Source organism: Homalodisca vitripennis, chromosome X, assembly GCF_021130785.1.
Source record: "Homalodisca vitripennis isolate AUS2020 chromosome X, UT_GWSS_2.1, whole genome shotgun sequence".
NCBI lineage: Eukaryota > Metazoa > Arthropoda > Insecta > Hemiptera > Cicadellidae > Homalodisca > Homalodisca vitripennis.
This window is the reverse complement of record NC_060215.1, coordinates 36,384,543-36,412,318: the sequence shown is the minus strand read 5'-3', so window position 1 is coordinate 36,412,318 and position 27,776 is coordinate 36,384,543. Positions and strand designations below refer to the sequence as shown.

Genomic DNA, 27,776 nt, shown 5'->3' with positions numbered 1-27,776 from the left:
AAATCTGCCAGTAATGTGTTAGGTTGTTCTGCAGGTAGACTTTTTGATCTTTAAAATACACCACTCCTTAATTTTGTTTTTCTTATCTTTAAATATTTCCTTTAAACTATTTGTAGCATTTATGCTGATAAATTTCAATACCGTATTATGTAGATACGTGTGTGCGCGTGTGTGTGTGTGTATGCGTGTGTTGATGTTATAATATGATAATTAATTACCAGATTCAGTTCGTCCAAAATCTCCAGGGAAGCAACTTGAGCCTACGCACAGGCTTTTTTCTGCCCATGTAGGCTCATTTCCTAGGCCACTTTAAATTTGATGTGTATAATATTTTTATGTATAATCTTGTTATGTAAACATTCAACTAGTATAGTAACAAGACAATATAAATTTAATAGTAAATTTGCACGCATGTAAATATTTTTTGGAAATAAAACTATGATTCAATTCAATTCCTCTGGTCTTGATTGTCTTAACAAAAGCATTTGATTGTATTTCACATATCCTACTCATTGATAAACTGCAAAACTATGGAATTAAAAATAAAGAAATCGATTTAATAAAATCATATTTAATTGGAAGAAAACAAATGGTAACAAATAACGAAAAATTAGATTTTAAAATTACAAAGAAAGGAGTTCCACAAGGGTCAGTATTAGGACCTTTCCTTTTTATAGTTTCTGTGAACGATTTATCATTTAACATGCCATGTCCAACTATTATATGATATATAATATTTATATCGTATTATATGCTGATGATACGACACATATAAACTGTGACAAAACTTTAGATAATTTGATAACTAAACAAAATAATTCTACGGATATCGCTCTGGAATGGTTTAGATAAAACGGATTGATGGTAAATAATAGTAAAACTGAAAAAATAATTTTTTTCTCTGAATTGGGAAGTAGTTCAAAGTAGTAAGCCTGTTAAATTACTTGGCATTCATCTAGACAACAGGTTAAGTTGGGGCTTACATATTAATAGTCAGTGTAAAAAGTTCTAGGGTTATCTACTTGTTAAGAAATCTAAAAAAATTTGCTAACTTATCCATGTTGATTACAGCCTACTATGGATTTTTTACTAAAGGAAAATTTGTACCATTTCAAATTTAGGCAAGATATTCATACTCTCAATACAAGGAATAACTACTTACTTAATCAAGTTTCAGTAAGGTTGGAAAAATAAAAAAGTAGCCACATCTTCATGAAGATTAAATTATTTAATAAACTACCTCAGAGAGCGTTTAGTGTTGAAATGTTACAACACTGCGTTTAATAGATTTAAGTTAGTATTAAGTAAATGGATAAAAATGAATGCTTTCTACTCTGTTGACGAACATTTAAAATGTGATATTAATACCCTGATTTTGTAATTATTTTAATTTGTAATTTTTATTTACTATTTGTACTTAGTTTGTATGTGTCATGTTTATTTATTAGTTATGAACTTTTATTAATGATTTATTTCTGCTTTTAAATATACTATTGTTAGGGTAAACAGTTAAATATTACTGCTCTAACTTTGTCTATTGCATGTAAATTGCTTAATGACAATAAAATATCTTGAATCTTGTTCTTGAAGCTCATCAGAGAAAGAAAACAAGGAATGAAATGAGACAGGGTTCACAAAAGGAGCAATCTGCACTTCCCCAAAAACCTTCTTATAAACAAGTTGGAGGGGCATAAGGGTAGGAATATTACACTCTTGTTTTCCCAAAACCCTACTCTCATCTGAACAGATGGAAGGAGGAACAGGAGGGTCCTAACTCTCCAAGCTTCTACAGGATCAACAGGAAAATAATAACACAGCAGAATGGCTGAAAGGAGAGCAAGATTCCCTTAAGCCTTGGGAAGAGGCCAGTCTGAGAATTGTTCCAGAGGGAGAAATTCATTGTGCAAGAATCGCGACTGCCTATTTTCCAAATAGCATAAATGAATCCACCAATTAAGATAATGAAGTTCTTAAAAGCACAAAATAAAGAGCTATCGGTTGGTGAATGGAACGTCCTGCGTAGAAGTTACAAGGGTACAGTGCTACTTACCCTAGCAGTCGACTGCGCTACAGCAAGCAAGCTTGAAAAAGAGGGTCCATGGATCAGCTACAAGTTTGGGAAAATTCAGTGGGAAGACTGAAGAAGAAACACCAGGGGAACACTGAGAAATCAAAAATGGTGGGGGAGACTTCAGAAAAATTTGAGACTGTCACCAAAGAACACCGCTGAGCAGATGGAAGTGGAAGAGACCAAAAAGGTAACAGAGTAATCTGAACATATCTTACCTGAGAGGTCTACTCCCGAAGCCAGCGCGGCGGATCAAAAAGAAAAACCTACTTGCTCTTCTTCCTGGAGAAGAGATCCTCTCTGAAAGAACCATCTGTTTCGGCAAGGGGAAGAAAAGGAGGCAGTGTACCCAAACACTCCAAGAGGATGGACAGGGATGGACCACCAGAGGGAGGTGGTAAAAGGGTGTAAGTGTGCGCCTTATACAGATAAACCTTCACCATGCCAAGGGCGCAACCGACATCTTCGGTAGGAGGTTTATCACAACAGGCCTGGATATCACCCTAATCCAGGAACCTTGCACCAACAGAGGATTGACGACTCAAGTTGGTAATCTCATATATGATCATTCAATTGAAAATCCAAGAGCATGTGTTCTAATCTCAAAACATAGAACAGCTTTTCCTGTTACAGATTTGATCTCTAAGGAGATGTTGGTGGTGTCTGTGAAAGTAGCTTCACAACAAGGGGAAAAAGAGGTAATCATAGCCTCAGCTTACTTCCCCAACCCTTCAACAAACTGACCACCAGTTGAAGTAGAAAGGCTACTACAATGCTGCAGAAAGGTGTAGCCCTCATTCATTCTCGGCTGTGACTGTAATGCTCATCACACCTTCTGGGGATGCACGCACATAAACCCAAGAGGTGAGGAACTCCTGCAGTTTATGTTCTGTAATAACTTAGTTCTAGAAAATAGAGGGTCTAGTCCCACTTTTATTACAAGAACTAGACAAGAAGTTCTGGATATAACCTTATCTAAAGGACTCTAAAATATAAACATAGTAAGATGGCACGTTTCACAGGAGGCCTCACTTTCGGACCACTGCCCCATTAGGTTCGACATAGAGGCGGAAGGTGAACGTGACCCACAGGGTTCCTAAATCTACCAACTGGAGGCGATACCGAGTGTTCCTAGCTGAAGAGTTGGAGGAAATAGAACCATACCAGAAAAATGAACTTGATTTAGAAAGGTCTGCTCAACTAGTTGAACAAGCTATCATAAAGACCTATAAGAAAAACTGTCCTCTCATACAAAACACGCTAAAGAAATACGTGCCTTAGTGGACTGGGAGGTTAGAAACACTCAGAAACAAAACTTGAAAATTATTAAAATGAGCAAAAAGGGCAGACAACTTGATGCCTTATCTTCATGCCCTAAATGAATATAAAAAAGAAATTAGGAAAAATACAAGAAGAACCTGGAGGAATTTTTGCAAAAACATTAATAGCCTACCAGAGGCTGCCAGGCTTCAATAAACTCTCCAATCCGATCACTCTAGTCCAGTGGTGTCTTTAGTAAAGGCAAATGGTGACCTTACAGGGAACAGGAGGGAGACTTAAGACCTGCTGTTGGAAACACACTTTCCGAGGAGGTTACTTCACTCGAAATGAGGATTCTTATTCTCTAGTCAAGAAGAGATCTGGTCAGGAAGTACCCAAGTCCAGACAGCATTCCAAAAGAATATTCACATCTGAAAGAATGGGCAACAGGATCCTTTAAGCCATATAATCTCCTGGGGTGGATGGAGTTTTTCCGGCCCTTCTTCAAGAAGGGGTGGACATCTTATTAAATACTCTGATTATTCTGTTCAGAAGCATACACCCTAGGATTTATTCTAAAGAACTGGAGGACGACACTTGTAGTGTTCGTGCTGAAAAAAGATAGGGATCTGACACAACCCAATTCGTACAGACCCATAAGCCTAACCTCCTTCATGGTAAAAACTATGGAAAAATAATCAATAGACACATTAAGGATGAAACCTTTATAGTACAACCACTCAGTCTATCTCAACATGTGCACGTAGAAGGTAAATCAACTACCACTGCTCTCCACAGTTTATTGAAAGCGGAGAACACCTTCAATGAAAAGGAAGCTCTAGTCAACGTCTTTATGGACATTGAATAAGCTTTCGACCGAGTAGCATATCAATCCAATAGAGGCAGCTATGGTTTGGAGTTCCCTCGGATGCTGTCAAGTGGATAGTAGCCGTCCTAAAAAGCAGACAAGTTAAAGCAAAGATCGGAGACGAATCAGTCACCATCACAGCCTGAAAAGGCTGCCTCCAGGGAGGGGTTCTGTCTCACCTCCTGTGGGCAATGGTGGTTGATGACCTTCTAACTAAAGCAGAGATGAGGGGAATAAGGCTACTATGCTATACTCACGATCTAGTGCTTATGGTCAAAGGGAAAAACAAAGGCATGCTGGAACGCCTAATTCAAGAAGAATTAAATTTCATAAGCAACTGGTGTCATGGGGAAGGTCTTCGGATTAACCCACCAAAATCAAATATGATAACCTTTAGCAGGAAAAGAAAGTTCCAGCTTGTACAATCTGTCCTGGAAGGAACCAGGATAAAACAGTCGAATATCTGGTCATAGTCCTGGATGAGAGGCTGACTTGGAACCCACATATTGAGAACACAATATCTAAAGTGACAATGGCCCTTGGAGCCTGCAAGAGACTCTTTGGATTTAAATGGGGTTTAAAACCCAAAATGATTTATTGGATATACGATATTATTATAAAACCAATGGTCAAATATGCTGCATTCTTGTGGTGGCTAAAAGTAGAACCAAAAACAGCTGCAAGAGGCAATGGCTACAGAAGCAATGGTTAAGAAATACTCCTTTGAAAAAACTATACACAGTATCTATTGAAGAGGTGGAGAAATGGATTAAAGAGGAGGCCTACCCTACAAAAGGTCCTTAAGTTTTACACAGATGGTTCATGCCTTGACTCTAGGGCAGGGATTCGGAATATACGAAGCAGGAATTAACCTAGCAGTGCCTCTGGGAAAACATGCCACGATCTTCCAAGCAGAAGTCATGGCAATAGAATCATGCACCAGAAGACTCATACCAATGAGGCCAAACGGAGCAAAATACTTAATACTTTCTGACAGCCAGGCTGCACTGAAGGCACTTGATACCTGTTCATTTGATTCAAAAGCAGTCTGGGAATGCAAGAATGCTCTGGTAGAACTGGCTCAGGAAAATAGAGTAACAATCGGTTGGGTGCCAGGCCATGAGAGCATTCATGGAAATTAAAAAGCAGATACTCTCGCCAAAAAGGGAGTGGAGTCCATTATGGTGGGGACAGAGCCAGGTTGTGGGATAGCTTTCTCTTACAGTAAAGCTCTTGTAAAAGATTGGGAAAAGAAAATAAGAAACTTATATTGGAGTAGGGCCTCAGGATTAAGACAATCAAAAATGTTTTTCTCTCCTTATGCTAAAGGGTGGGCATCTCTCCTGGATCAGAGTAAGGAGGATATAAGATTGATATTAGGAATGTTGACAGGACATGGCCCCCTAAGGAAACATCTTATGAGGGTGAGCCTTAGCCAGACTGACGAATGTAGACTCTGCGGAGAAGAGGAGGAATCAGCGGAGCATATCTGGTTAAATTGTCCTGCCATATCAAAAATTCAGAAAAGATTCCTAGGGGTATATCTGAGGAGATATAAGTTAGGGAGGAGCAAAATGTTTTTTCTTAAGAGAATGGGCTTTGGAGACTGATAAGAAGGAGCACAAATTTATCCACTTTGTTCTTGCAGAGTTCAGCCCGTTCACACATGTTGAGCTTCCAGCTGATTGGAATTGCTGATCTATAAATCAAGCGTCCCCTGCCTTGTCTAAATGAAATACTAAACATAATTATACTATATTGGATATAGTACTAACTATATCCAATATAGTTTTATTTGTTATTGATCACAGTAATCACATATTACTGTGTGTTTATTACTACATATTCACAATGATGAGAGGTGAGTAAATATTTTGCTGTAATACAACACAGTCTGAAGCAAATAATGATGAATTCTAAATATTATTACTAGTGAAATATGAAACTTTTTCTAGTTCAAAAGTAATGCAAATTCTTGGCTAACAGAAGAGGTCTTTTAGGTCAGTAAAATCCCGCCAACTCATATAGAAACCACCTCTCTGCTGGTTTTCTTACTACGTTCTTGGACAAAGAACGTATTTGAGAGTTGGAATACGATCTTAATACTGCATCCAAACCTGATTTTAGTTTATACTAATCCACCATGCAAAGCTGTCATTAAATCACTGAATTGAATAGTTGTAACAATCGGATAAAGGAGATATGGAGACAAGCTGAAGAATCTCTCTATGAATTAGAGGAAAAACCTGTAGCAGCTGACAACTCACCAGCCAAAGAAGCGGGATTGTCACCAGTGAAGGTAATCACCCGACAGTTAGGGTCAAACCCATGCCTTTCCACCCAGTATTCACTAACTGGGCCCAAATCGGAATAAGAACACACCGGTTCACCCAACTTAGTGGCTAGGTCGTCAGCACAGGCCTGAATCAAACAAAAGCAGCATAAGTAGAATACATTGTAAATAGCTATTATTAAAATACAGCAACCACATCACTAAGATCATAAGTAAGGCTTTCTGTAGTTTAGGTTTAATACTATGGGAAGGTTGTAAGTTTGCCTCAGTTTGCACGTTAAAAGCACTACATTTTACTTTGGTACAATCTCAGTTAGATTATGCTGCACCAGTTTGGTCTCCATACTATAATATCCATATGTCCAACATAGAAAAAATTCAAAAAAGATTTTTACAATATTTATTTTTTAAACAGAATGTGGTTTACTCAGATCTGATCTCTTATAAGCAATTACTCAGCATGTTCAATTTTGTAGTCTTCAGTCCAGACGTAATTTGTTATTGTTAACTCATTTGTTTAAACTTGTTAGAAATGAAGTTAAGGATCCGTCTTCTCTACAGTAAATTCGTTTTCATGTTCCTGGAATTAAAACTAGAATGTACCATCTGTTTGCTATACCTTTTTCTATAACTAATATATTAGCCAACTTCCCTATTGTTTCAATGATGCGGCTTTACAATTCAATGGCTCAACATTTAGATATTTTTAACAATAGTTTAAGTGAGTTCAGATGGGTATGTTTAACTGTGCTTGATTTATAAATATTTATATGCATAATTATATAAACCATAGTTTGGCATAACTTATACACTGTAGTTTTTCATTCTATTTATTAAGTAATTGTATCCTTGTTTATTGCTTGTTGATTTTTTTATGTATTTGTATATGTTGTTGAGTTTTGTGTTATGAATACTTTTTCTTGCTTACAAGTGGTAGTTTTTATTAAGTTTTTAGTACTGCTCTGTTGTAATTAGGTTTTTTTACCTGTAAAAGTGCATGTAAATAAATAAATAAACATAACTGCTAATTATTCTTGATTATTGAAGAGACAATGATAAAGTATAACATAAAATAACGTGCTTGTTGGTATTTACCAATCTAAACTTTCTTTATTTATAAAACATCAATATATACAAAGAACAATAAAGAAAATGTAATATATGACTATTATACTAATGCTTTATACACAACACTAAGTATATTCTTATGAATTCATGACTTTTACTACAGGCTAGGGGTTAGGACACAGCTATCTGAGAGGTCACAGGTTCAATTCACTGGGAGGTGAAATCTTAAAGATCTTTTTGTGTGTGTACTTAAATTATTATTTTCTTAAGTTAGTTACCTTTTAAAGTGCGCTAAAACTAATGTTTCCGGGTACTATTAAAAAAAACAAACGAACCATCAACAAGCAAACAATAGACCTTTTCAGAACACAATTACAGGAACAACACTGGGAAAATGTTAGCTCAGCTCAGGATACAAACGAAGCCTATAATAACTTCAACACCACACTGCAGTCAATCCTAAACTTCACCTGTCCACTGAAAACAACCAGACCCAAACAACAGAGAAAGCCACAGATCTGGGATCAAGAGTTCACTAGGCTGAGAAGTGTATATGTCAAAGACCTAGGAAAGGAACAACTAACGGGGCAACCTGAGGACAAAGCTAAAACACCTGCAAGTAAAAAGGAATATGACCAACATCTCAAGCAGCTCCGGAAAGAACACTCCACTGCCTATATCAACAGGGCAGAAAACAAGTCTAGAGCTCTGTGGCAAACAATAAACCGAGAAAGAGAATCCAAACCAAACAAGGAAAACCACATCAACCTCCAAATAGACAATAAAATAATAGACGACCCAACAGAAGTTTCAAACCATTTCAATGATTTTTCTTTTCAACAATTGCTGAAAGGACACTTAAAGATTTTGACAACACAATAAATAACACCATACCAGATTTCCTACCAGCAACAAATCATGTTTTTCAATTTAGGCGGGTTACACTGGATGAAGTTCAAACAACCATCCAGTCATTAAAGCCTAAAACCTCATCCGGAATTGACGAAATATCAGCTAAAATGATCAAAAATTGTAAAAATGAAATATCACCACCCCTAACAGAACTGATAAATAAATCACTCTCACAAGGCATTTTTCCAGATAAATTAAAAATATCAAAAGTCTACCCGAAATATAAAAGTGGACCAACCACAGAAAGAAACAGTTACAGGCCAATATCCTTAATCTCAACATTCTCGAAAATAATAGAAAAAATAGCGCTTACCCAACTCATACACCATCTACAACAACATAACCTCCTCAACAATCAGCAACATGGTTTCTGCAAAGGCAGATCGACAACCACTGCCATAATCCAACTTACTGAATATATCTTAGACCAACTTGAAGAAGGATGCACTGCCACAAGCCTCTTCCTCGACTTCAGTAAGGCGTTCGACTGCCTGAACCATGAACAACTTATCTCCAAACTACAAGGGACAAGGGCTGGGTGTAGGAGGAATGGCGGCGGAATGGTTCAAGAGCTACCTTTCCAATAGGACACAGCATGTGGAAATAGCCTACACAAAGGACAACACCAAACACAAGACACTTTCCAAAGCCACCAGTATAAGAAGAGGAGTGCCGCAGGGGTCAGTACTGGGGCCAGTCCTATTCATCCTCTTTGTTGCCTGGATGGATAGGTGAAGCAGGCCACAATATAATGTATGCTGACGACACAGTACTCACTCTCGCCGACAGAACAACAGAAAGGCTAGAACTAACAACCAGCATGCACTTCCACAGAACAAAACTCTACTGCTCCTCCAATGATCTGGTCCTAAATGAGAACAAAACCGTACAAATGACATTAACCACTAAGCGCAACAACACAAATGTATCACTACCCGGACTACAGACACAAACCTCTACAAAATACCTAGGCATCATAATTGACTCCAAACTATCCTGGAAACCCCACGTCGATCAGCTTAACAAGAAATTATCCACTAGCCTGTACACCATAAGAAGAATTAAGCAAGTATGCAGTCCAGACGTGGCCAGAGTTGCTTACTATGCCCTTTTTGAATCGCACCTCAGATATGGTATTGCAGCATGGGGAGGGGCGTCAAAGGGCAATTTAGATAAATTACTTGTAAAGCAAAAAAGAGCAATTAGATGCCTAGCCAACTTAAACTACAGGGACAGCTGCAGGGAGTCATTTAAGGACCTAAAAATACTCACAATAGTATCACTTTATATAAGAGAAGTCATCATTCACACAATTACAACAACACAGCCAAGACACCGAGACCTACATCAGCACAACACCAGACACGAAGTGAACTTCACCATCCCACAGCATCGCCTGAGCTTGTTCGAGCAAAAACCATCTTACAAAAGTGCCCTCTATTACAACAACCTTCCACAGCACCTCAAGAGAAAACAGCCAAAAAACTTCAAGAGGCAACTCACAGCATGGCTTCTGGAACGGCCGTTCTACTCAGAGGATGAGTTTATGGACTTGCTCCAGTGAATTGCTGAAATTTATTATAATTTTATTTATTGACCATTTGACATGTAACTGTTCTCAAAGAATATTTTAATAAAGAAATTGTCTAATTATCATAAAAGGAGTGAGTAATTAACAATTGGAACCCTATCCATCACAAATCTGAAATAAAGTTTAAGTAAAAGAGAATGGGCTTTGGAGACTGATAAGAAGAAGCACAAATTTATCCACTTTGTTCTTGCAGAGTTCGGCCCGTTCACACATGTTGAGCTTCCAGCTGATTGCAATTGCTGATCTATAAATCAAGCGTCCCCTGCCTTGTCTCCTTGGCAACTTCTGACTGTTGACATTTTAAATAATATTTATTCTCTTTATTCATTTATTAACTTTTTTGTTTTATAGTATTTTATATTTATTTAAACTTTGAACAGTTTTGAATGTTCCCCTTTAATTAAGGTGGCTCTGATATGTGCTTCTTGGGATTCAAGAATATCTGAGATGATTTCAACAGCTGGCTTTACATTGTCACCCGGTGCTCTATAGACTCCCAGGATTTGAAGGTCTAATTTTTCTGTCTTAACTTTCACCATTGCTGCTTCACATATAGATTCCTGGCTATAGGTTGAGATGTCAATTTCTTGAAAGGAGTTGACAAGTTCTTCTTTCGAGTAAATTGCCACACCCCCGAGTTTGTGTACTTCTCTACTGAATTCTGTTATTAGAGCGTACCCATTGATTTTGGTGGCTTGTAGTTTTTTCTGGCAGAGCCCATGCTCTGTTAGGATAAGGATACTTGGGGTTATATCCTCTAGACGGTGGTTTAGCATCTCCACTTTATTAGCTAGTCCTCTAATGTTTTGGTGGAGGGTTGTTAGTGTTGCACCCTACTCCTATCAGTGTTGTGTCTTTTACTGAGTGTTTTACAAGAGGTTTGCCTAAAAAAAGAGCATGCTGTTCAAGAGATGGGTATGTTAGAGTGGAGGAAAGGTTGGAGTTACCATTGTTTGCCCCATAGCTGTAGTGTTGCTTCATATGTTTCTTGGAGAACTCAATGTTGTTAATGAAAAATTCATTTACATCTTCATCCTTTCCTAATATTTTAGCATTTAAGGGAGGTAATTTACTCATTTCCATTCTTCTCAGAGAGGATTTGCTTTCTCTTGTTGAAACCGTTGCATGGTGTTCAAGGTTGTTTTTTATTTTTGCAACTTGGAGAGATATACTGAAGACTTTTTCTTTCGTGTGTTTTCTGTTGGGTAGAGATCTCCGTACTGTATTAGTCTTAATTTTTGTTAAAGAGTTCAGTAAGTGGGTGTTCAGTTTTTGTATGCAGGTTTGACTGTCTTCTGTGGTCATATGGTGATAGGTCTCATTGATCTTGGTCAAGTGGGTGTTTAGTTTTTGTGGACAGGTTTGGCTGGCTCCTGGTGTTGTGAAGGGATTTTTGGTTGGCACTGTTATACCATGTTCATTCAAAATTTCTCCAGGGAAGTGTTGATTTTTAGTAAAAGGAGGTTATGATTTAGGATTAGTTGAGGTTGTCTGAAGAAACGATTTTAAAAAGGTCCTGACAGCCTCTTCTTGCTTTGTCAGCTTAAGATGAATTTTGTCATAATCAGCTTTACTTTGGTTTAGTTTGTCTATAGTGATGTTTAGTTTTCCCTGTAGTGCCTCATACCTTTTTAGCATGGTAGCATTCTCCATTTTTAACCCTGGAACGGTAAGCATTCGTAAATTTTACGAAGCGCCCCAGTTATTTCGCTACATTTTTTCCCAAATAGATGTTGGCAGACCTGTCCTGCCCGCTAATCTTCCGTCCACTATGGCCAAGGTCAGTGTCACCGCCGCCGCCGTGAACTATGCTCCCTTCACTGGATATTACTACCCAGTCGTAATATTTACGAGTGCTTACTAATACCATTATTCTTTTTCAACTGTACCGCTTAGGTGTTGTTACAGTTTTTTTTGCTGTTGTAAAGTAGTTATAATTTTTTTTTTATGTATCGTATGAATGGTGCAGTGGATTTATAAGTGTAAATATGGATTTACTTCTATTTTGAAATAAATTTAATTGACATATTGTGTGTTTTTTGGCAATGGCTCTTAGGTTATCAGAAATTGACAGGCTATTTGATGTCCCAGATGACAGTGTAGTTCCCAAGACCCTGGATTGAGTGGTAGTGAGGAAGATAATAACATTTTGTCATATTCTGGGACAGACAGCTATGAACCATCTTCTGATGAGGAATCAGTAGAAGACGACTACGACAAAAATGAGCCCAAACGTAGGAAAATAACCACAGTGGGACACAAGGCCAGTATTGTAGAGTTATTACAGTCAATGGACAGTCCAAGTTCTTCTCTTGATACTCCTAATCAACTTCCTAGTACATCACAGCAAAATAGCGGTTCGTCACAGCCGAACACTGGTACATCACAGCAGAACCCTGATAAATCACAGCAGAAACCTAGAACATCACAGCAGAACCCTGATACATCACAGCAGAACCCTGGAACATCACAGCAGAACCCTGGTACATCGCAGAACCCTCATACATCGCAGCAGAATCCGCAGAACTCTTCTACTACTCAACGGGACCTTGGAAATTCACAACAGGATACAGGTACTGATGAACAGACTTCTTGTTCTAGAACCATTAGAGTTATTAGAGGAAAAAATGGTTATTGTTGGACCAAAGAACCCAGAACAGCTTCATCAAGGACCCGAGCTATGAACATTGTTTATGTTGCACCAAAGCTAAAAGGAATAGCAAAAACTGCAACTAAACCATCACAAAATTTTCTTTCATTTATTACTGATGAAGATATTGAAAATATAGTAAGGTTTACAAACGATGAAATTCGTCTCAAGCAAACTAACTATAATGAAATAACAGCCACCTTGCAGGTTATAGATTCCCTTGAGATTAAGGCAATTATAGGAATACTGTCGTTTTCAGCTGTACATAAAGATAACCATCTGAGTACTGAAATTATGTTTGATAAAGTTACTAGCAGAAGTATATACAAAGCTGCTTTTAGCGAAAAACGTTTTGGTTTTCTTCTTGACTGTTTAAGATTTGACGACTAACAAACTTGAGATGAAAGAAAAGCAACTGACAAGTTTGCTCCAATCAGAGTGTTTTGGGATACATTTATAAAAAAATGCATAGAAAATTACGAGCCCGGGCTTTATCTTACTATAGATGAGCAGCTATTAGCTTTTCGGGGTAATTGCCCATTTAAAATGTACATGCCGAATAAACCAAGCAAGTACGGCATCAAAATTGTTATGATCGTGATGTCGGAATTAAGTATATGTTGAATGCTGAACCATATTTAGGTAAAGGTCCACCCAAGAGATCAGCCTGTTAGTCATTATCATGTGAAGAGACTCTCAGCACCGTTCCATGGCACTAATTGTAACTTGACTATGGATAATTGGTTTTCAAGCATTCCCCTGACTAATGAACTAAGTAGGAACCCAATAAATCTTACGGTCATTGGTACTATCAGAAAAAATAAACGAGAATTACCTAACTGTATGATCACTACTAAAACCAGGGAGATTGGAGATGTACGGTATCTTTATGATGGCACTATTACTCTAGTATCGCAAAAAGTAAAGACAAATAAAACGGTTTGTCTTATTTCAAGTATGCACGACACAGGTATAACCTCAGCATCTGGAAAACCGATTATTGTAGAACATTATAATCAGACAAAAGGGGGAGTTGACGCCTTTGATCAGGTGCAGTTTTGTCAGCTGCTCTAGGAAAACCAAGCGATGGCCAATGTGTATATTTTTTGGAATGCTCAACATGGCCGGCATAAATTCTTGGATTACTCACAACTTGTATCTTAGAGGTAAAAACTTGAAGCAAATCTCTAGAAAAGAGTTTTTAAGTGCGGTTTACAAAGACTTTGTAAATCCTTTGTTAGAAAGAAGACTCCAGCTGCCTACAATTCAGAAATACCTAAAATGTACTATCTCTGAAGTGCTACACGGCCTAATGGAAAGACCTGTTCCAGAGCCCCCTCCTCTCAATAACACAAGGACAACTTGTAAAATTTGTCCTTCTAAGAAGCGAAGGATGACAACGAACCATTGTCTTTGATGTGGTCAGGCGTACTGTAACGAACACAGAGGTGGAATTTGCAGCAAATGCTGTGAACAAGACTGAAGTTGTGAGGATATGAACTTTGCAACTAAATTGATAATAGTATGTTTATTGTTTTTGTAAGCGTTGTGTAGTTTGAGCTTTAAGTTTAAGGAGCTATCAACTATAAAAAACTGTAGTGGACTTAAAAAAATATATTTTTGGTTTTTAGTGTCATAAATTTTACAGTTTCAGGGTTTCAATAATTAAACACCCAAAAATGTAAACAAAGTAATAATATGTAGTTTTATTGTGATCATCAAATAATAAACTATATGATTACTTGATTTTGTTGTTTTTTTACAAGGCCTTTACAAGAAAAAAATATATATATATTATATCGTAAAATTTACGAATGCTTACCGACAATGCTACTTCAGAGAAGCTTACCGTTCCAGGGTTAAGGCCTCCAGTTGTAATAACTGCTCATGAGTTTGGGATTTTAAGTGAGTAGATATTTTATTGAGCTCAGAGTTTTGAAAGAGTAAATAGTTTATTTCTTGTGACAGAGTCATTTTTTCGTCTTCAGACTGAGAGATGAGGTCGTTTTTAAGGCATTGTTCAGTTTTTAATTTATCTGACAAGAAAGATAGTTCTCTTTTTAAATTCTTGTTTTCTTCTGTCAAATTGTTAATATCACTTTCAAGGTTTCCTATATTATCTTCCAGCTCTAGTTGGTAGAGAGATTTCTCAGCTCTAGTTTCATGGAGCTTTTGCTTTAGTGCCTTATTTTCAGCCAGAAGAGCGGCTCCAACTTCAGCAGCAAGAGTCTGAGATGTTTCTTGGTCTAGGCTGTTTTCTGTAGACAAATTGTGGACTTTAGTTTGAAGTTCTTCAATCTCTGAAGGGTGTTCATTTAGCGTGCAATTTTTGCATTTCCAAATTGCAATTTCATCTTTGGACAACTTATTGAATTTCTTGTCAGCTCAGTTGAGGCATTTAAAATGAAACCACTGCTCACATGTACCAGTGCAGAGTATACCTTGATATTTTACTCCAATTGTGCATACACCACAAGGGTATTTGGACATAGTGTCTAGTTAGGTTGCATTCAATGGTTAATAATTAATAAGCTATATTTAAAGATTGATGGTAGACTGTAGCAGGCTGGTATTTTTACACAGTGTAATGATGTGATATCAGTAGAGCAGGAGGTCGGGTGTCAGCAGGTGTCAGGCTAGACTTGCATCTGTTTGTCCATATGAGCTGCAGTCTTGACTGTGAGGTGGCTAGACCTGCATCTGTTTGTCCGTATGAGCTGCAGTCTTGACTGTGAGGTGGCTAGACTTACATCTGTTTGTCCATATGAGCTGCAGTCTTGACTGTGAGGTGGCTAGACTTACATCTGTTTGTCCATATGAGCTGCAGTCTTGACTGTGAGGTGGCTAGACCTGCATCTGTTTGTCCATATGAGCTGCAGTCTTGACTGTGAGGTGGCTAGACTTGCATCTGTTTGTCCATATGAGCTGCAGTCTTGACTGTGAGGTGGCTAGACCTGCATCTGTTTGTCCGTATGAGCTGCAGTCTTGACTGTGAGGTGGCTAGACTTACATCTGTTTGTCCATATGAGCTGCAGTCTTGACTGTGAGGTGGCTAGACCTGCATCTGTTTGTCCGTATGAGCTGCAGTCTTGACTGTGAGGTGGCTAGACCTGCATCTGTTTGTCCGTATGAGCTGCAGTCTTGACTGTGAGGTGGCTAGACTTACATCTGTTTGTCCATATGAGCTGCAGTCTTGACTGTGAGGTGGCTAGACTTGCATCTGTTTGTCCGTATGAGCTGCAGTCTTGACTGTGAGGTGGCTAGACTTACATCTGTTTGTCCATATGAGCTGCAGTCTTGACTGTGAGGTGGCTAGACTTGCATATGTTTGTCTGTATGAGCTGCAGTCTTGACTGTGAGGTGGCTAGACTTGCATATGTTTGTCCGTATGAGCTGCAGTCTTGACTGAGGTGGCAGTGACGTCACTACTGTTCCAGCCTTGCATAGATAACAAATAGGTGTGTATTATTGCCAGCTAGGTGGTTGTCACAGTTAAAAGTATATAATAAATGCAAATATAATATAATAAATAGTAACTGTGTTAGTTTTGTGTTCATTGTATATTCATATTCCAAAAACCCTAAATAAAAACTATATTTTAAATTGGAAAAATGGATATCATAAAAAACTGATTCCAACAAAAATAAACAATACTCATGGTTATAACGCACGATAAATATTGTAACTTACTATTCTAATTACAAATGTTATAATTTAAATAATTATAAGAACGAGTTATCACATAGTTATGTATGGCTTTTGGAATAGTACCACGTCATTAAAACTTCTAGATTTAATAGGTTTCTAAATAATGAAAAATCCTTGAGTTTACGCTTACTATAGATTACCTTAAGACATGCAGGACACCACTGCTTGCTGTGGATATCAAGAAGATTCATGCCTGACCCGTCCGACCAATCTATTGGAGCATATTTGCCCAAAAACAGCGAGCAAGCAAAACTGCTTACTAATGAAATTCTCTGAAAAAATATTAATTAGTTTTAATAAAAAGTAAAATATAAAATGCTTTTCTTTTTTAATTTTTACTAAATTATTTCCAGTCACAAAGGTACAAAAATAAACAACAATACCTCAGTATTTGCATATGTAGAAGGCTTTGTTTGGATAATCTTCATTATTTGAGCTCCTGAAAATCTCTCATAAGCACGTGATCCTGTGATTTCAGCTAATTTCTGCAAAAATAAAAAAAATTATTTCAATGTTGAGTACACTGGCTTTTAGAATAAACTAATTTTGAGTGTACAACTTACACTTTGTAAAGAGCAGTACACATTACAAAGACTCTTGTACTGCCTTACTTCATCTACTGTGACATAGTCATTAATGACATGACTGTGGAGCTTTCAAATAAACTCCAGCGTGCACAGAACTTTTGCATTAGGTTCATTTTCAATCTCAGACATGACGATCACATAACGCCCTACTTCAAACAATTATCTATCTTAAAATTACAAGATCTTCGAGACTATCACTCACTCATTCTGTTGCATGCTCTTTTAAATACAAATTGTCCCAGTTATCTTTCAAACAACTTTCAATTTATGTCTGAAATAAGTGAACGAAGTACAAGGAGGGGTACATCCTTATTATCTATCCCAATTCATTGAAAAACTACCTTTAGTAAGTCGTTTACAGTTTCTGCCTGTCGATTGTGGAATGCCTTACCTGTAAACATCAGAGCTATCGATAAGCGCACTCGCTTTGGGGTGGAGGTCAGGGCCTTGATGCTGGGGGCTCAGGGGGTATAGCAGTTGGCGGCTTTGGAATGTGGTACTTAGGGCAATTGAATGCAAGTTGAATGAATACGTGTGTATCTTGCTATAGTATTGTAAATATGTATAAAGTTACATTAATTATAGATGTTTGTTTTTCAAGCTAAGATTTATTTAATATATAATGTAAATAAATAGATTTATTTTTAGTTATAAATGTATATATGTATGTAAGTTTAATTTTTTATGACGTTAAGTGGTAGAAAGGACTTTATAGTCCTAACTTCACCTCTAATAAAGACCTTTTTCATTTTATTTCATTTTGTAAAATGTGTAAAGATTACTCTTACAAACAAGTGAAAAAATTAACACATGATTGATACAACTTATGTGGAATGTTAAATCAATTGGTGATGCAATCAATTTTGGGTTTGAAAAATATTTATATTTTTTTATATTAAAAATATAAATATAAATAGCTCTACAAAATAACATTCCTGAATACCGATAAAGTAGGCTACATTATTTTTGACCACTCCACATGAAATTACATACATTTAAAAAAGGAAATTTACATATTTTATAATCAGGCCCAAATAAAAGTGGCTAAAAATAAAAATGTGAATTTTTGTCAGCATGTAGCCTACATGAATTATTGATAAGGGATTGACATTTTTTATTTCTTTAAAGAATTACATGAATAATTAATTAATGCACTCATGTGCATACCATACAATTTTCACAATTCATCTTCAACCACTTTAATTTGAACCTGAATACAAAATAAAATTGTACCGATTTTATGAATAAATATATTCTTATTCTTAAATTGCCTAAATTTCCAACTTTAAATGTTTGTAGTAATTTATGTAAAGCGGTCAAAACAATTATTTTTTTACTTTTTCTGTATTCAGGAAAGTTATTTTAAAGAGTTATGAATTTAACAAAAGAAAATATTTACAAACCCGAAATCGATTGTACAACCTAAATAAGAAGTACAAATCACAAACAGATCTCATTCTATAAGCTCATGCTACTATGCTCAACATTGTTCATCATAAATAATCCGCAAATTATAATTCAAATTAAAATTGTGTACCATAAGTGATTTTTTTTAGCCAAGGATACAATATTAAATTGGGCATTGAGAAAGCCTTAAAATAATTAGGTGTCTTAAATGACTAGTTACCTTAATTCATCTCTTAATAATTGTTGGTGTTTCACAAGGATCTGTCCTTGGCCCCCTATTTTTTTTATAATTTATGTCAATGATTTGGCTACTAACGTTCCTTGCACAACAATACTGTATGCAGATGATACTACACTTCTCAACAGTAATCACCATCTGGATGTATTAATAAGAGAAGAGAGCCAAACCTTTGAAAGGGCTTTAGAATGGTTTGCTAAAAATTTCTTTGTAGTAAATGACAAAAAAAAACAGAAAACATAATATTTTCATCAAACCATACAATTTACAAAGATATCAAACCAGTTAAGTTATTATGTATACATCTTGACAGTAGGTTGAGTTGGGATAGCCATGTGGAGCAACTATGTAAAAAATTGTCCAGAGTTGTGTTTCTTCTAAGGAAACTAAGAAACTGTATTACTGCAGATAAGTTGTTAATTGGTTATTATGCATTTTTCCATTCCCACATAATATATGGAATAACTCTATGGGGCAACTGTTGTAGTGCTCAAAATGCTTTCACATGGCAAAAAAAAGCATTAAGAGCATTCAAGAATGTTTCTGATAGAGAGTCATGTTTATCAATTTCAAAGAATTAAAAATAATGACTCTTCCAAATATGTATATTTATTGCTGCTTGGTTGATGTTAAGGAATCTTTAAATACCCTTCCTACAAGAAGACTCATGATTATTTTACTAGGAAAAACCATCTTCTTGACTTAGCATTAGTTAGATTAGAAAAAACCAGAAGTAGTCATATATGTATGAAAATTAAATTATTTAATAAACTGCCTAAATATGCATTGGATGTGCCCTTGAAACAGTTCAAAAAAGTAATAGATAATAGATAATAGATTGAAGGATAATATTTTTTACTCCATTGACAAATTTTTAGCCTGTGATATTAGTACATTAAGTTTTTGACGTCTGAATTTTTAATTATGTGTTTGTCTTGTTTTAATAGCTGTTATATGTCTTTGTTGTTATTTTTAAATTTTATTTTAGCATTAGTATTTTAATCAAAAATCACTTTGTTGTCTTGTCTAAATGTGTATCTGTAGAACAAAGTTTATAATATATTTTAATTAGGCCATTGTTATTTTGTAATACTTTATTGTTAATTTGTGATTATATTGTATGTTAAACAATATATAACTGTAATTAATAGTAAGTATGAACAGAGTAATTATAAAATTATGACTTTGTCAATTACACAGTTTGTGTTTAAAGACAATAAAATCTTCTTGATTCTAGTGCTTAGAAACTTTTGGATTACATAAAAATTCAAACTATGGTAAAGTTGCAAAGCTGGGACAAATGCAATTAAATACTGTCAATGGTCGAATATTGTCAGTACTCAAATATTGTTAGACGTCAGATATTGACAATACTCAAATTTTTCAGTAGTCTTAAGTACTTAAAATAATTTTGTTAAGTTTGTTTAGCCGCCATACTAGGCAACTGGAAAAATTGCAAGTTGTTGAAAATATAATGTTTGAACCACTAATTTAAAGTGGGCTGGTTTATTTTATGAATGTGAAATCACTTTTAAGTACCTGGGATTAATCTATATACCTGCATTTTCAAATAATTTGTTCAGGTGCCTGGACCAGCCCATATTTTTGCTCCAGTTTACATTTAACCCCAGCTTGACTAAGACAAAATACTATCTAAAAATCATATTAAAAATTAATAACAAATCAGACTTAAATAAGACCAGAAGCAGTTCCTCTGATGTTTTGGGACTGAATAAAATTAACTTAGTAATTACCAAAAAGAGAAAAAAAACCGGCAATCTTTAAAGCAAACATTAAACCATCACTATATTTAGCAACAAAGGACTCAAGCATTAACCCATTGAGGTAGTAGTTATATGAGCCTCTGCAGGCCTGGTAGCAGCAATTATTTTAGGTAAAACTGTAAGCATTTAGTTATAACGTAATAACTTTTTATTTTTGTTTATGATAGAGCTATGAAATTTGAAACAGTGTTTAAAATAATTGTTCCTCTACATTGCTATATAAAATTTTATCAAACAAAACGCTTTATTTAAAAATTTTTAGTTACATAAAAAAAATATTTTTGCAAAAAAGATATGAAAATAATAAAACAACATACTTTGTTAAGTGAAAGATTTCAAACTGTGTATTTAGCATTTTTTTAATAGTCCATAAATTATTTTACACAGGAAAAAATAATTAACAATGTATAAAAATTTGAACTTACAACAAGCAAACAGAATTATATACTCACCACTATTATTTCAACTGTTCCTCACAAAAGTCAGTATCTATCATAATATGTTATTCTAAAGATTCATAATTCACAACCCTGGATGCAGAAAAATCATTTTTATATTAGATATTAGAAACATTAGATAACATCCATCCTCAGGATCTGAGGCATCTACAACTAAATTAGTGAAATGCAATCTTCAAAGCTTTCATCACTATCAAAGTCACTTGAATTATATTCACAATCACTGTACAACACTTTATCAATTTCAGAACCATGCAATTTTTAACGCTCCATCATCACACATAATGTAAACAAACAGCCAGAGAAGACGGTGTGCAAGATGAGCTGTCAGTTGATCAACAGTAAAACGGACACAAAATATGTAAAAAATCAGGCTAGCCACCCACAATATAAAAACAAAATTATTTATTTGTTTTTGCCATCCAAACACTTGGTAGGAGACAAACCAACGATATCTAGCAGAAATACGGTGAACTACATGAACAGTGTAATGTCAAATGCCGACCATGTAACTAACGTGTGTCTACCTCAATGGGTTAATATTTTAACACTATATACAAGAGTTTAATTGACTTATTTGACACGAGAATGTTATGACTGACCTGGGGACCCCCCACAGCCGCCTCCAGTTGCCTGCACTGCTGGGTAGTGCTGGAGTCCATCCACACAGGGCTGCTGGACACAGAGAAGGCAGATGCCAGTTGAGTGTGTAGAAAACTGTCTGGGTCCAGGGTCTTCAGTGTCTCCTCAGCACCTGATTGCCAGTAAACTGTGCCATGTTGCTGAAAAACAACATTATTGCAACTAGCTTATAAATATGCATGTAATAGAAAAATTATAAATTTTGTTAGTCTTTTTAGTATTGAAACAACAAGTCATGAACTTCCAACTCCAATTTTGATTGCAGAAGTCTTTAATTTACTTTTTTCAATTTTTGTAATAGTAAATGTTTAAAATAGAACTCTATTTTAAGTTTACTAACAATTTATTTTAAACTATGTTTATTTTTAAAGATTTCGGTTAAAAAATTATGACAAATACTATTAAGTTATGAATGGTTTCTTAAATACCTACAAGAGAGTAATTTTATCAACAATCTGTTATTTACAACCTTTTACATGGAACAACAAGTATGTACTGTCCAAAATAACTTAAAAGTTTGATCCTCAGAAGGTTAATAAACACAGAACAATAATAATAATGTACACAATAATTATTTTTTGTTAGGCTTATTCCATTAATTATTATGTTTGGAACATTGTTTCAAAATACAAATCTTTATTAATGTTAACAACAAACATATAAGATAAAATACACATTTTTATGAAACAGAGTGTTAACAAGAGAGTTAGCTCCAACTAGTAAGTAAACTGTGAGTGCCAATACAACCACCATTTGGCTTTCACCCACTACTCTCTTGCTAACTCACGCTGCACTGAACTGTGGACTAACCTGGCCAGTCGTCACATGTAGGTATATAATACTATAATGTAGCATGTTCAAAAAATGTTGTGCACTTTCTTTTTAATTGATAGCACAGACTGTCAAGCACTACAATTAATAATCATTTCCTTAGTTCTGATTCTTAAACAATAAACTTTCATACATACTTGGGCGGGTCCCGGAGAGAGCAGCCACTTGTGAAAAGTCCGCTCCACTCACTCTCAGTTTGTCCATCAACAAGTCCAAGGCCTTTGTCCACATCAATACCGGCGCCGTTACCGTCTGCTTGTCTTGTCTCACTACACCGTTGTGGGTTCTGTAACCATTAATTAAACCCTTTCATCTCTTTCCAACATGTATCATGTGACTTTATTATTGAAGCTTATGTACTCCAAGTGGGTATGTTTAATTTTAAGTACCTAAAGTACTTTTAGGCTTGGCTTCTAAACTCATCCTTCTCCCTCAACAAAGCTATCCTCTATGTTATCCATCAATGGAGATAAGGTTCTCTATGTTTTACAATGGGATCACTTTTTTCAACAAAAATCTCAACTGGCTTCTCAGCCCCCAATTTTCAGAATTCCTAAAATGTTTTATTAGTTATTTTAACATTACAATACTAAATCCTACTGAACCCCTGAGCCTGCAACTTTGTGACACGTTACATTTTGGACCACACAAAATCATGTTATCAACTACATTATATCGTAAATTTAATGATTGTTTCAATTATTAAAGAAACATTTTCCTTTCAAAATAAACACTTATGTTTTATAAAAATATTGTGGATTTTAAGACAATTTTAAAGTAGCAATAAAACTTGGCATTTTACCATTCAACTTTATTACAACTGAATATGAAGACTTTAGGGCATGTTGCATAAATTATTGAAGAATGACAAAGAAAGACATTAGCATGGCCAAGAAGTATTGTGTTTATAAAGCCTTGGATAAGATTATAATTTCTCAACAACTGGTGTGAAAATAATAAATACATGTTCTGGTCTTATGTGTAATACAAACAATAAACCAACCTAACTGACGGTAGGATATTATATACTTCAGGCACTCTTTAGCTCCTATTTAAAAACGTATAAACCTACAAATCAATTTTTCCTTTTCTTTTTGGATGGATAGAATTATTACAGCTTCAAGGACAACTAACTACAATCCTACCTCAATTTGTCCTGTTTTGAGTAGAATACTATAAAGCTATATATATTGCAGGATATTCTATTGCAGGATAGAATATATATTGCAGAGTAATGTAACTTAAACAATTTACTCTACCTGACTTAGTAACAAGATTTGGTGAATCTGCATTGATTATCCTATTGACACTATCAGTTTGTTTCCATGTGTATGTCATCATCACACTTTGATATGTGGAAAAAAATCACAATTTTTGTATCCAGCGTTGTCAAATGCATGTGCATACTTATAAAGAGACTTACTAAGAGTTATTATGTGCACTCTTAGTGATGACTGTGTGAGTTACATGCAAGTTAATGAGTGGTTTAAACCTTTAAGGAGTGCTCTTTTATGAAAGAAGGTCTTCAAAGTGACGAGTGTTGTGGAAGGTCCACAATAAGTGAAGTGATGAAAACATTGAAAAAGTGCAGGAATAATTGACGGAAGACAGTTGAGTAGAATTTCCCCAGGAAGGTTCACTTCTGACTGGTTTATTCCTCCAAGTTGAACCCACACTGGGTACAGCAAAAACTGATGTGTCACTTAAATCTAGACAACCTCATGTCCAGGAGAGGCAAATCACTAACCACAAATGTCGGGATTCTGGGGCGCAAGAGTAATTCGATAGGTCTAGTCTATTGCAGGAGATGACTGTTGGAGTTGGTGGGGTTCGATCCCTAAGAGTCAAAGGTTCTTGCCATCCTAGGTATAAGGGTGTGCCACCCCCTGCCTACTTTGACTGGAGAGGCTAGTTCAAAGCTGGCTTCTCTTTCTTCCTAGGGGAAGACTTGAGATTAGTGCCCTAAACTTTTCCTCATGAATCTCAACAGAAGGCAGCCCCTACTCCCAACTTCCTGTTCATGTGTTGGCTGCTCAAGATTTCATCCGGTATTCTGAACATGATGACTTTTGTTGTCCTGTAGATCAAATGTTAGATGAAAAGACACTGATTTAAAATTTAACAGAGATACAACAAAACGCGATGCAGCACCTTTTCAAGGTTCCAAAAAGCGACTTTAAAACCTAATTTAAGTAGTGGAAATGGCACTGAACAAAGTGTATATGGCATCAGGAGGTAACTACTTCAAAGCGTAATAAGTCTCAAAAGATTTTATTCTAATCATATTTCACAACATTCTCAAACAACTTTTAATTGATTTCCAACTAACTTAAACTAACTCTCAATAGATTTTGTATTGATTCCAAACAGACAACCATCTCAACAGAATTTATATTGATTCTAATCAGATTGACAATATTTCCAATAGATTTAAACTGAATCTCAATATACAGAGTGTTTTAAAAAGAGCTCTTATTACTTAATCAAAAAAGGTACAGTGCTGGTTTTAGTGCGTTTTAAAGGAAAACACATCAAGTTTTGATTTGCATAGTTTGCTAGTGCAGAATCACGCCACAACAAGCACTAGTGGCAGTTACGTTAAAGATGGCTGCCTTCACTGGACCGGAGCATGCTAGCTCTGTGTTTTGGTTTAAAGAATTAAAGTCTGCGACAACAGTTCAGCGTAATTTTCGTACCAAGTACACTAAAGATCCTCCTAGTAGGCCTACAATTTATGAGTGACATAAATGTTTTGTAGATACAGGGTGCTCAGTAAAACATAAAAATCATCAGTTCATAAAAGCACCTGACGAAGTCGTTGAGCAAGTGAGACAAAGTTTTGTCAACAGCCCTATGGAATTGACCCAGCATGCATCTCGAGAGCTGCAAGTCCCAAATACGACAGTTTGGCGTGTGTTGAGAAAAAGTTTGCATATGAAACCGTAAGATGAGTTACTGGAATGGCATGACTGGGTTTTTACACTGAATTAGAATGCAGACATGAATTAAAGACTTTTGGGTTACAAATAAATTAAACAAGCCAAAAACTAAATTTTTGAAGAGAATTAGAGACAATACACCAATAAATATCAATACATTAAAAACGGGTTTTGGTTATCCTTATTTGGTTAACTTTATATAAATCCGACGTAAAATAAAATTATAAATGTTCTAAAAATTAATCAATTGAATATCATGAAAAATAATGAAACATATAATATGTACTATAATTGTTCTCCCAATTCTAATGTTGACTTTTCCTATCCACTACAACATATGGGACCATACTTTGTTATGATTTAGTGTTAATAGAAGATAGAACTGTTGAAATGAAAAGAAATCCAGATTTAACCAGTAATATTTGTAGTATTCGATTTCATGGAAACTCTTCAGATGTTGTTGCTTTTAATCCTTGTTGATAATATTTTCTGTAGCATATGTATTGGTCTACTTCACAAATGTAGAATTGCAAGCTTTAAAACTCTTCAACACTTTCTCGGATCAATATTTGTCAAACGGATGGATTTTACAGTCATCTATCATACAAATGTCAAATACACAACCGAGCAGATAAGATAGTGTTGTAGCCTTGACTTAACTGATAAGTTCATTAAAAGTGTTGTTTACTCATGTTAAACTCTGTAACTTGAACTTACTTTATTTCAATTAGAATTCATTCTTTGACAATAAATGTAAACCTAAATTAATTCAAATATGTTAAACATAAACTGAAACAGTTAAAATATTGACACAATTTGTTATGCTGTTTCAAGGCACTATATAACAACTAACACTCATAACTAATTAATACAGTGGAATCTTGATATATCGACCCTCAATATATTGAATTTTCACAATTTATTTTGCCTACTGTTAACCTAACTACTAGTTTCAGTTTACTAGTGCACCAAAGTACAGTACCGTATATTTTATGTTGAGACTTGAAACCCCCACTACTGACACTCCTATGTTTTCTGTTGTAACTAGTGGTGAATCATCACTCCACCTTCAGTTTGATTTGGATGTTACCATGATTTGAGTGCATTAACTGTGTGTGCTAGATTTTCAGCTGTGACAGTATTTTGTGTAAAAGTGCGATGACAAAACTCTAAACTTTATACTATCAAGAGAAAAACTTATACAGACTGTGGACGAGGGGAATACGAAAAAGTGACATGGCATAGGAGTCTGGTATATCAGCAGATACTTTCTCGACTATTTCTTATTACACATTTCCCGATAAATTATTCATAATCAAGCCTACATTATTATTATCTGGAATCGAATGAGTTAATTAGTAACTGTCAGTTTGGGTTTCAGGCCAAACGGAGTACTACTGATGCAGTTCAGTCTTTTGTAAATGACTGTTTTGAGGGTTTGGAACTGAAAAATGCTGTGAATTTAGGTCATATGACCTGTCCAAGGCCTTTGACTTGGTCGATCATAGGATCCTAATAAGTAAGTTGAGCTACTATTGTTTCAGTCAACTTGATGTAAATTTCTTCAAGTCATACCTTTCCAAAAGGAGTCAATATGTTTATTTAAATGGTTCTATTTCTGAAACTCGCTCTGTTAATTATGGAGTTCCACAAGATTCCATTTTAGGTCCAACTCTATTTATTGCATATATACATCTTGACAATAAATGATTTGATTGATTGATTGTTACTATAGTTGTTGAAGACCTCTATTGAAATCTGTTGATTTAACCTTGAAATAATGAATAACAGAACAATAATTGTAAACCTTTATAAATCGAAGTCAGCTTGAAACAGCCTTATATATCAAACATCATTATATAAAAATTCTCTATATATCAATGTTTTATACTTCCTCTTGAGTTTCGATATATCAAGGTTCCACTGTATTGTTATACTATAAATCAATAAATCATATGTAATTTTGTAAGGTTTTCCATAAATCTACAGTACTTACTTTTTGAAAACATGTGCAAAGATTCAAAGATTGAAATATTAATTTAATATAAAATACAATCGGATATGACTGAACAAAAGCATTATAATACCCATATTTATAGAAATATTTTAATTTGTTTTGATATGGGTAATAAGCTCACGAAGTTTGACAGTATAATTCACGGACACTTTGTACATGTTATTTAGTTGTAGTTTGATATGCTTGGTTGATAATGGCAGAGAAATTAAATAAGTCACCATAGCTGCTGAGTTAGAGGTGGTGCAACTGCAGAAGAGAACAAGGAAAGTTACATACTGGTGGTAGTAACATATACAGAGGCATTGCAAGTAGACTTTGGCCTATTAATAATACGATGTTTAATTTCTTGCCATATGTGTTAGTGTGCCCATTTTAAATGTAATTTGTAATGTGAAGAATGATTGACATATCTAAATGATGATGAATTTTCAACTTGATTACTTGACTTGATTATT

At 35.3% G+C, this 27,776-nt stretch overlaps 1 protein-coding gene across 1 annotated transcript in view; it reads right to left on the bottom strand.

The window, feature by feature from the left end:
- The window catches only part of LOC124368907 (xylulose kinase-like), a 94,862-nt gene that overhangs the window by 57,261 nt on the left and 9,825 nt on the right, over positions 1-27,776 (bottom strand). The window contains exons 3-7 of the mRNA XM_046826434.1: positions 22,503-22,651; positions 21,495-21,700; positions 16,802-16,903; positions 16,559-16,690; positions 6,464-6,617 (exon numbers count right to left, since the gene is read on the bottom strand). Of these exons, the coding sequence (XP_046682390.1) occupies positions 6,464-6,617; positions 16,559-16,690; positions 16,802-16,903; positions 21,495-21,700; positions 22,503-22,651 (743 nt within the window). The remainder of the gene's footprint in view (positions 1-6,463; positions 6,618-16,558; positions 16,691-16,801; positions 16,904-21,494; positions 21,701-22,502; positions 22,652-27,776) is intronic.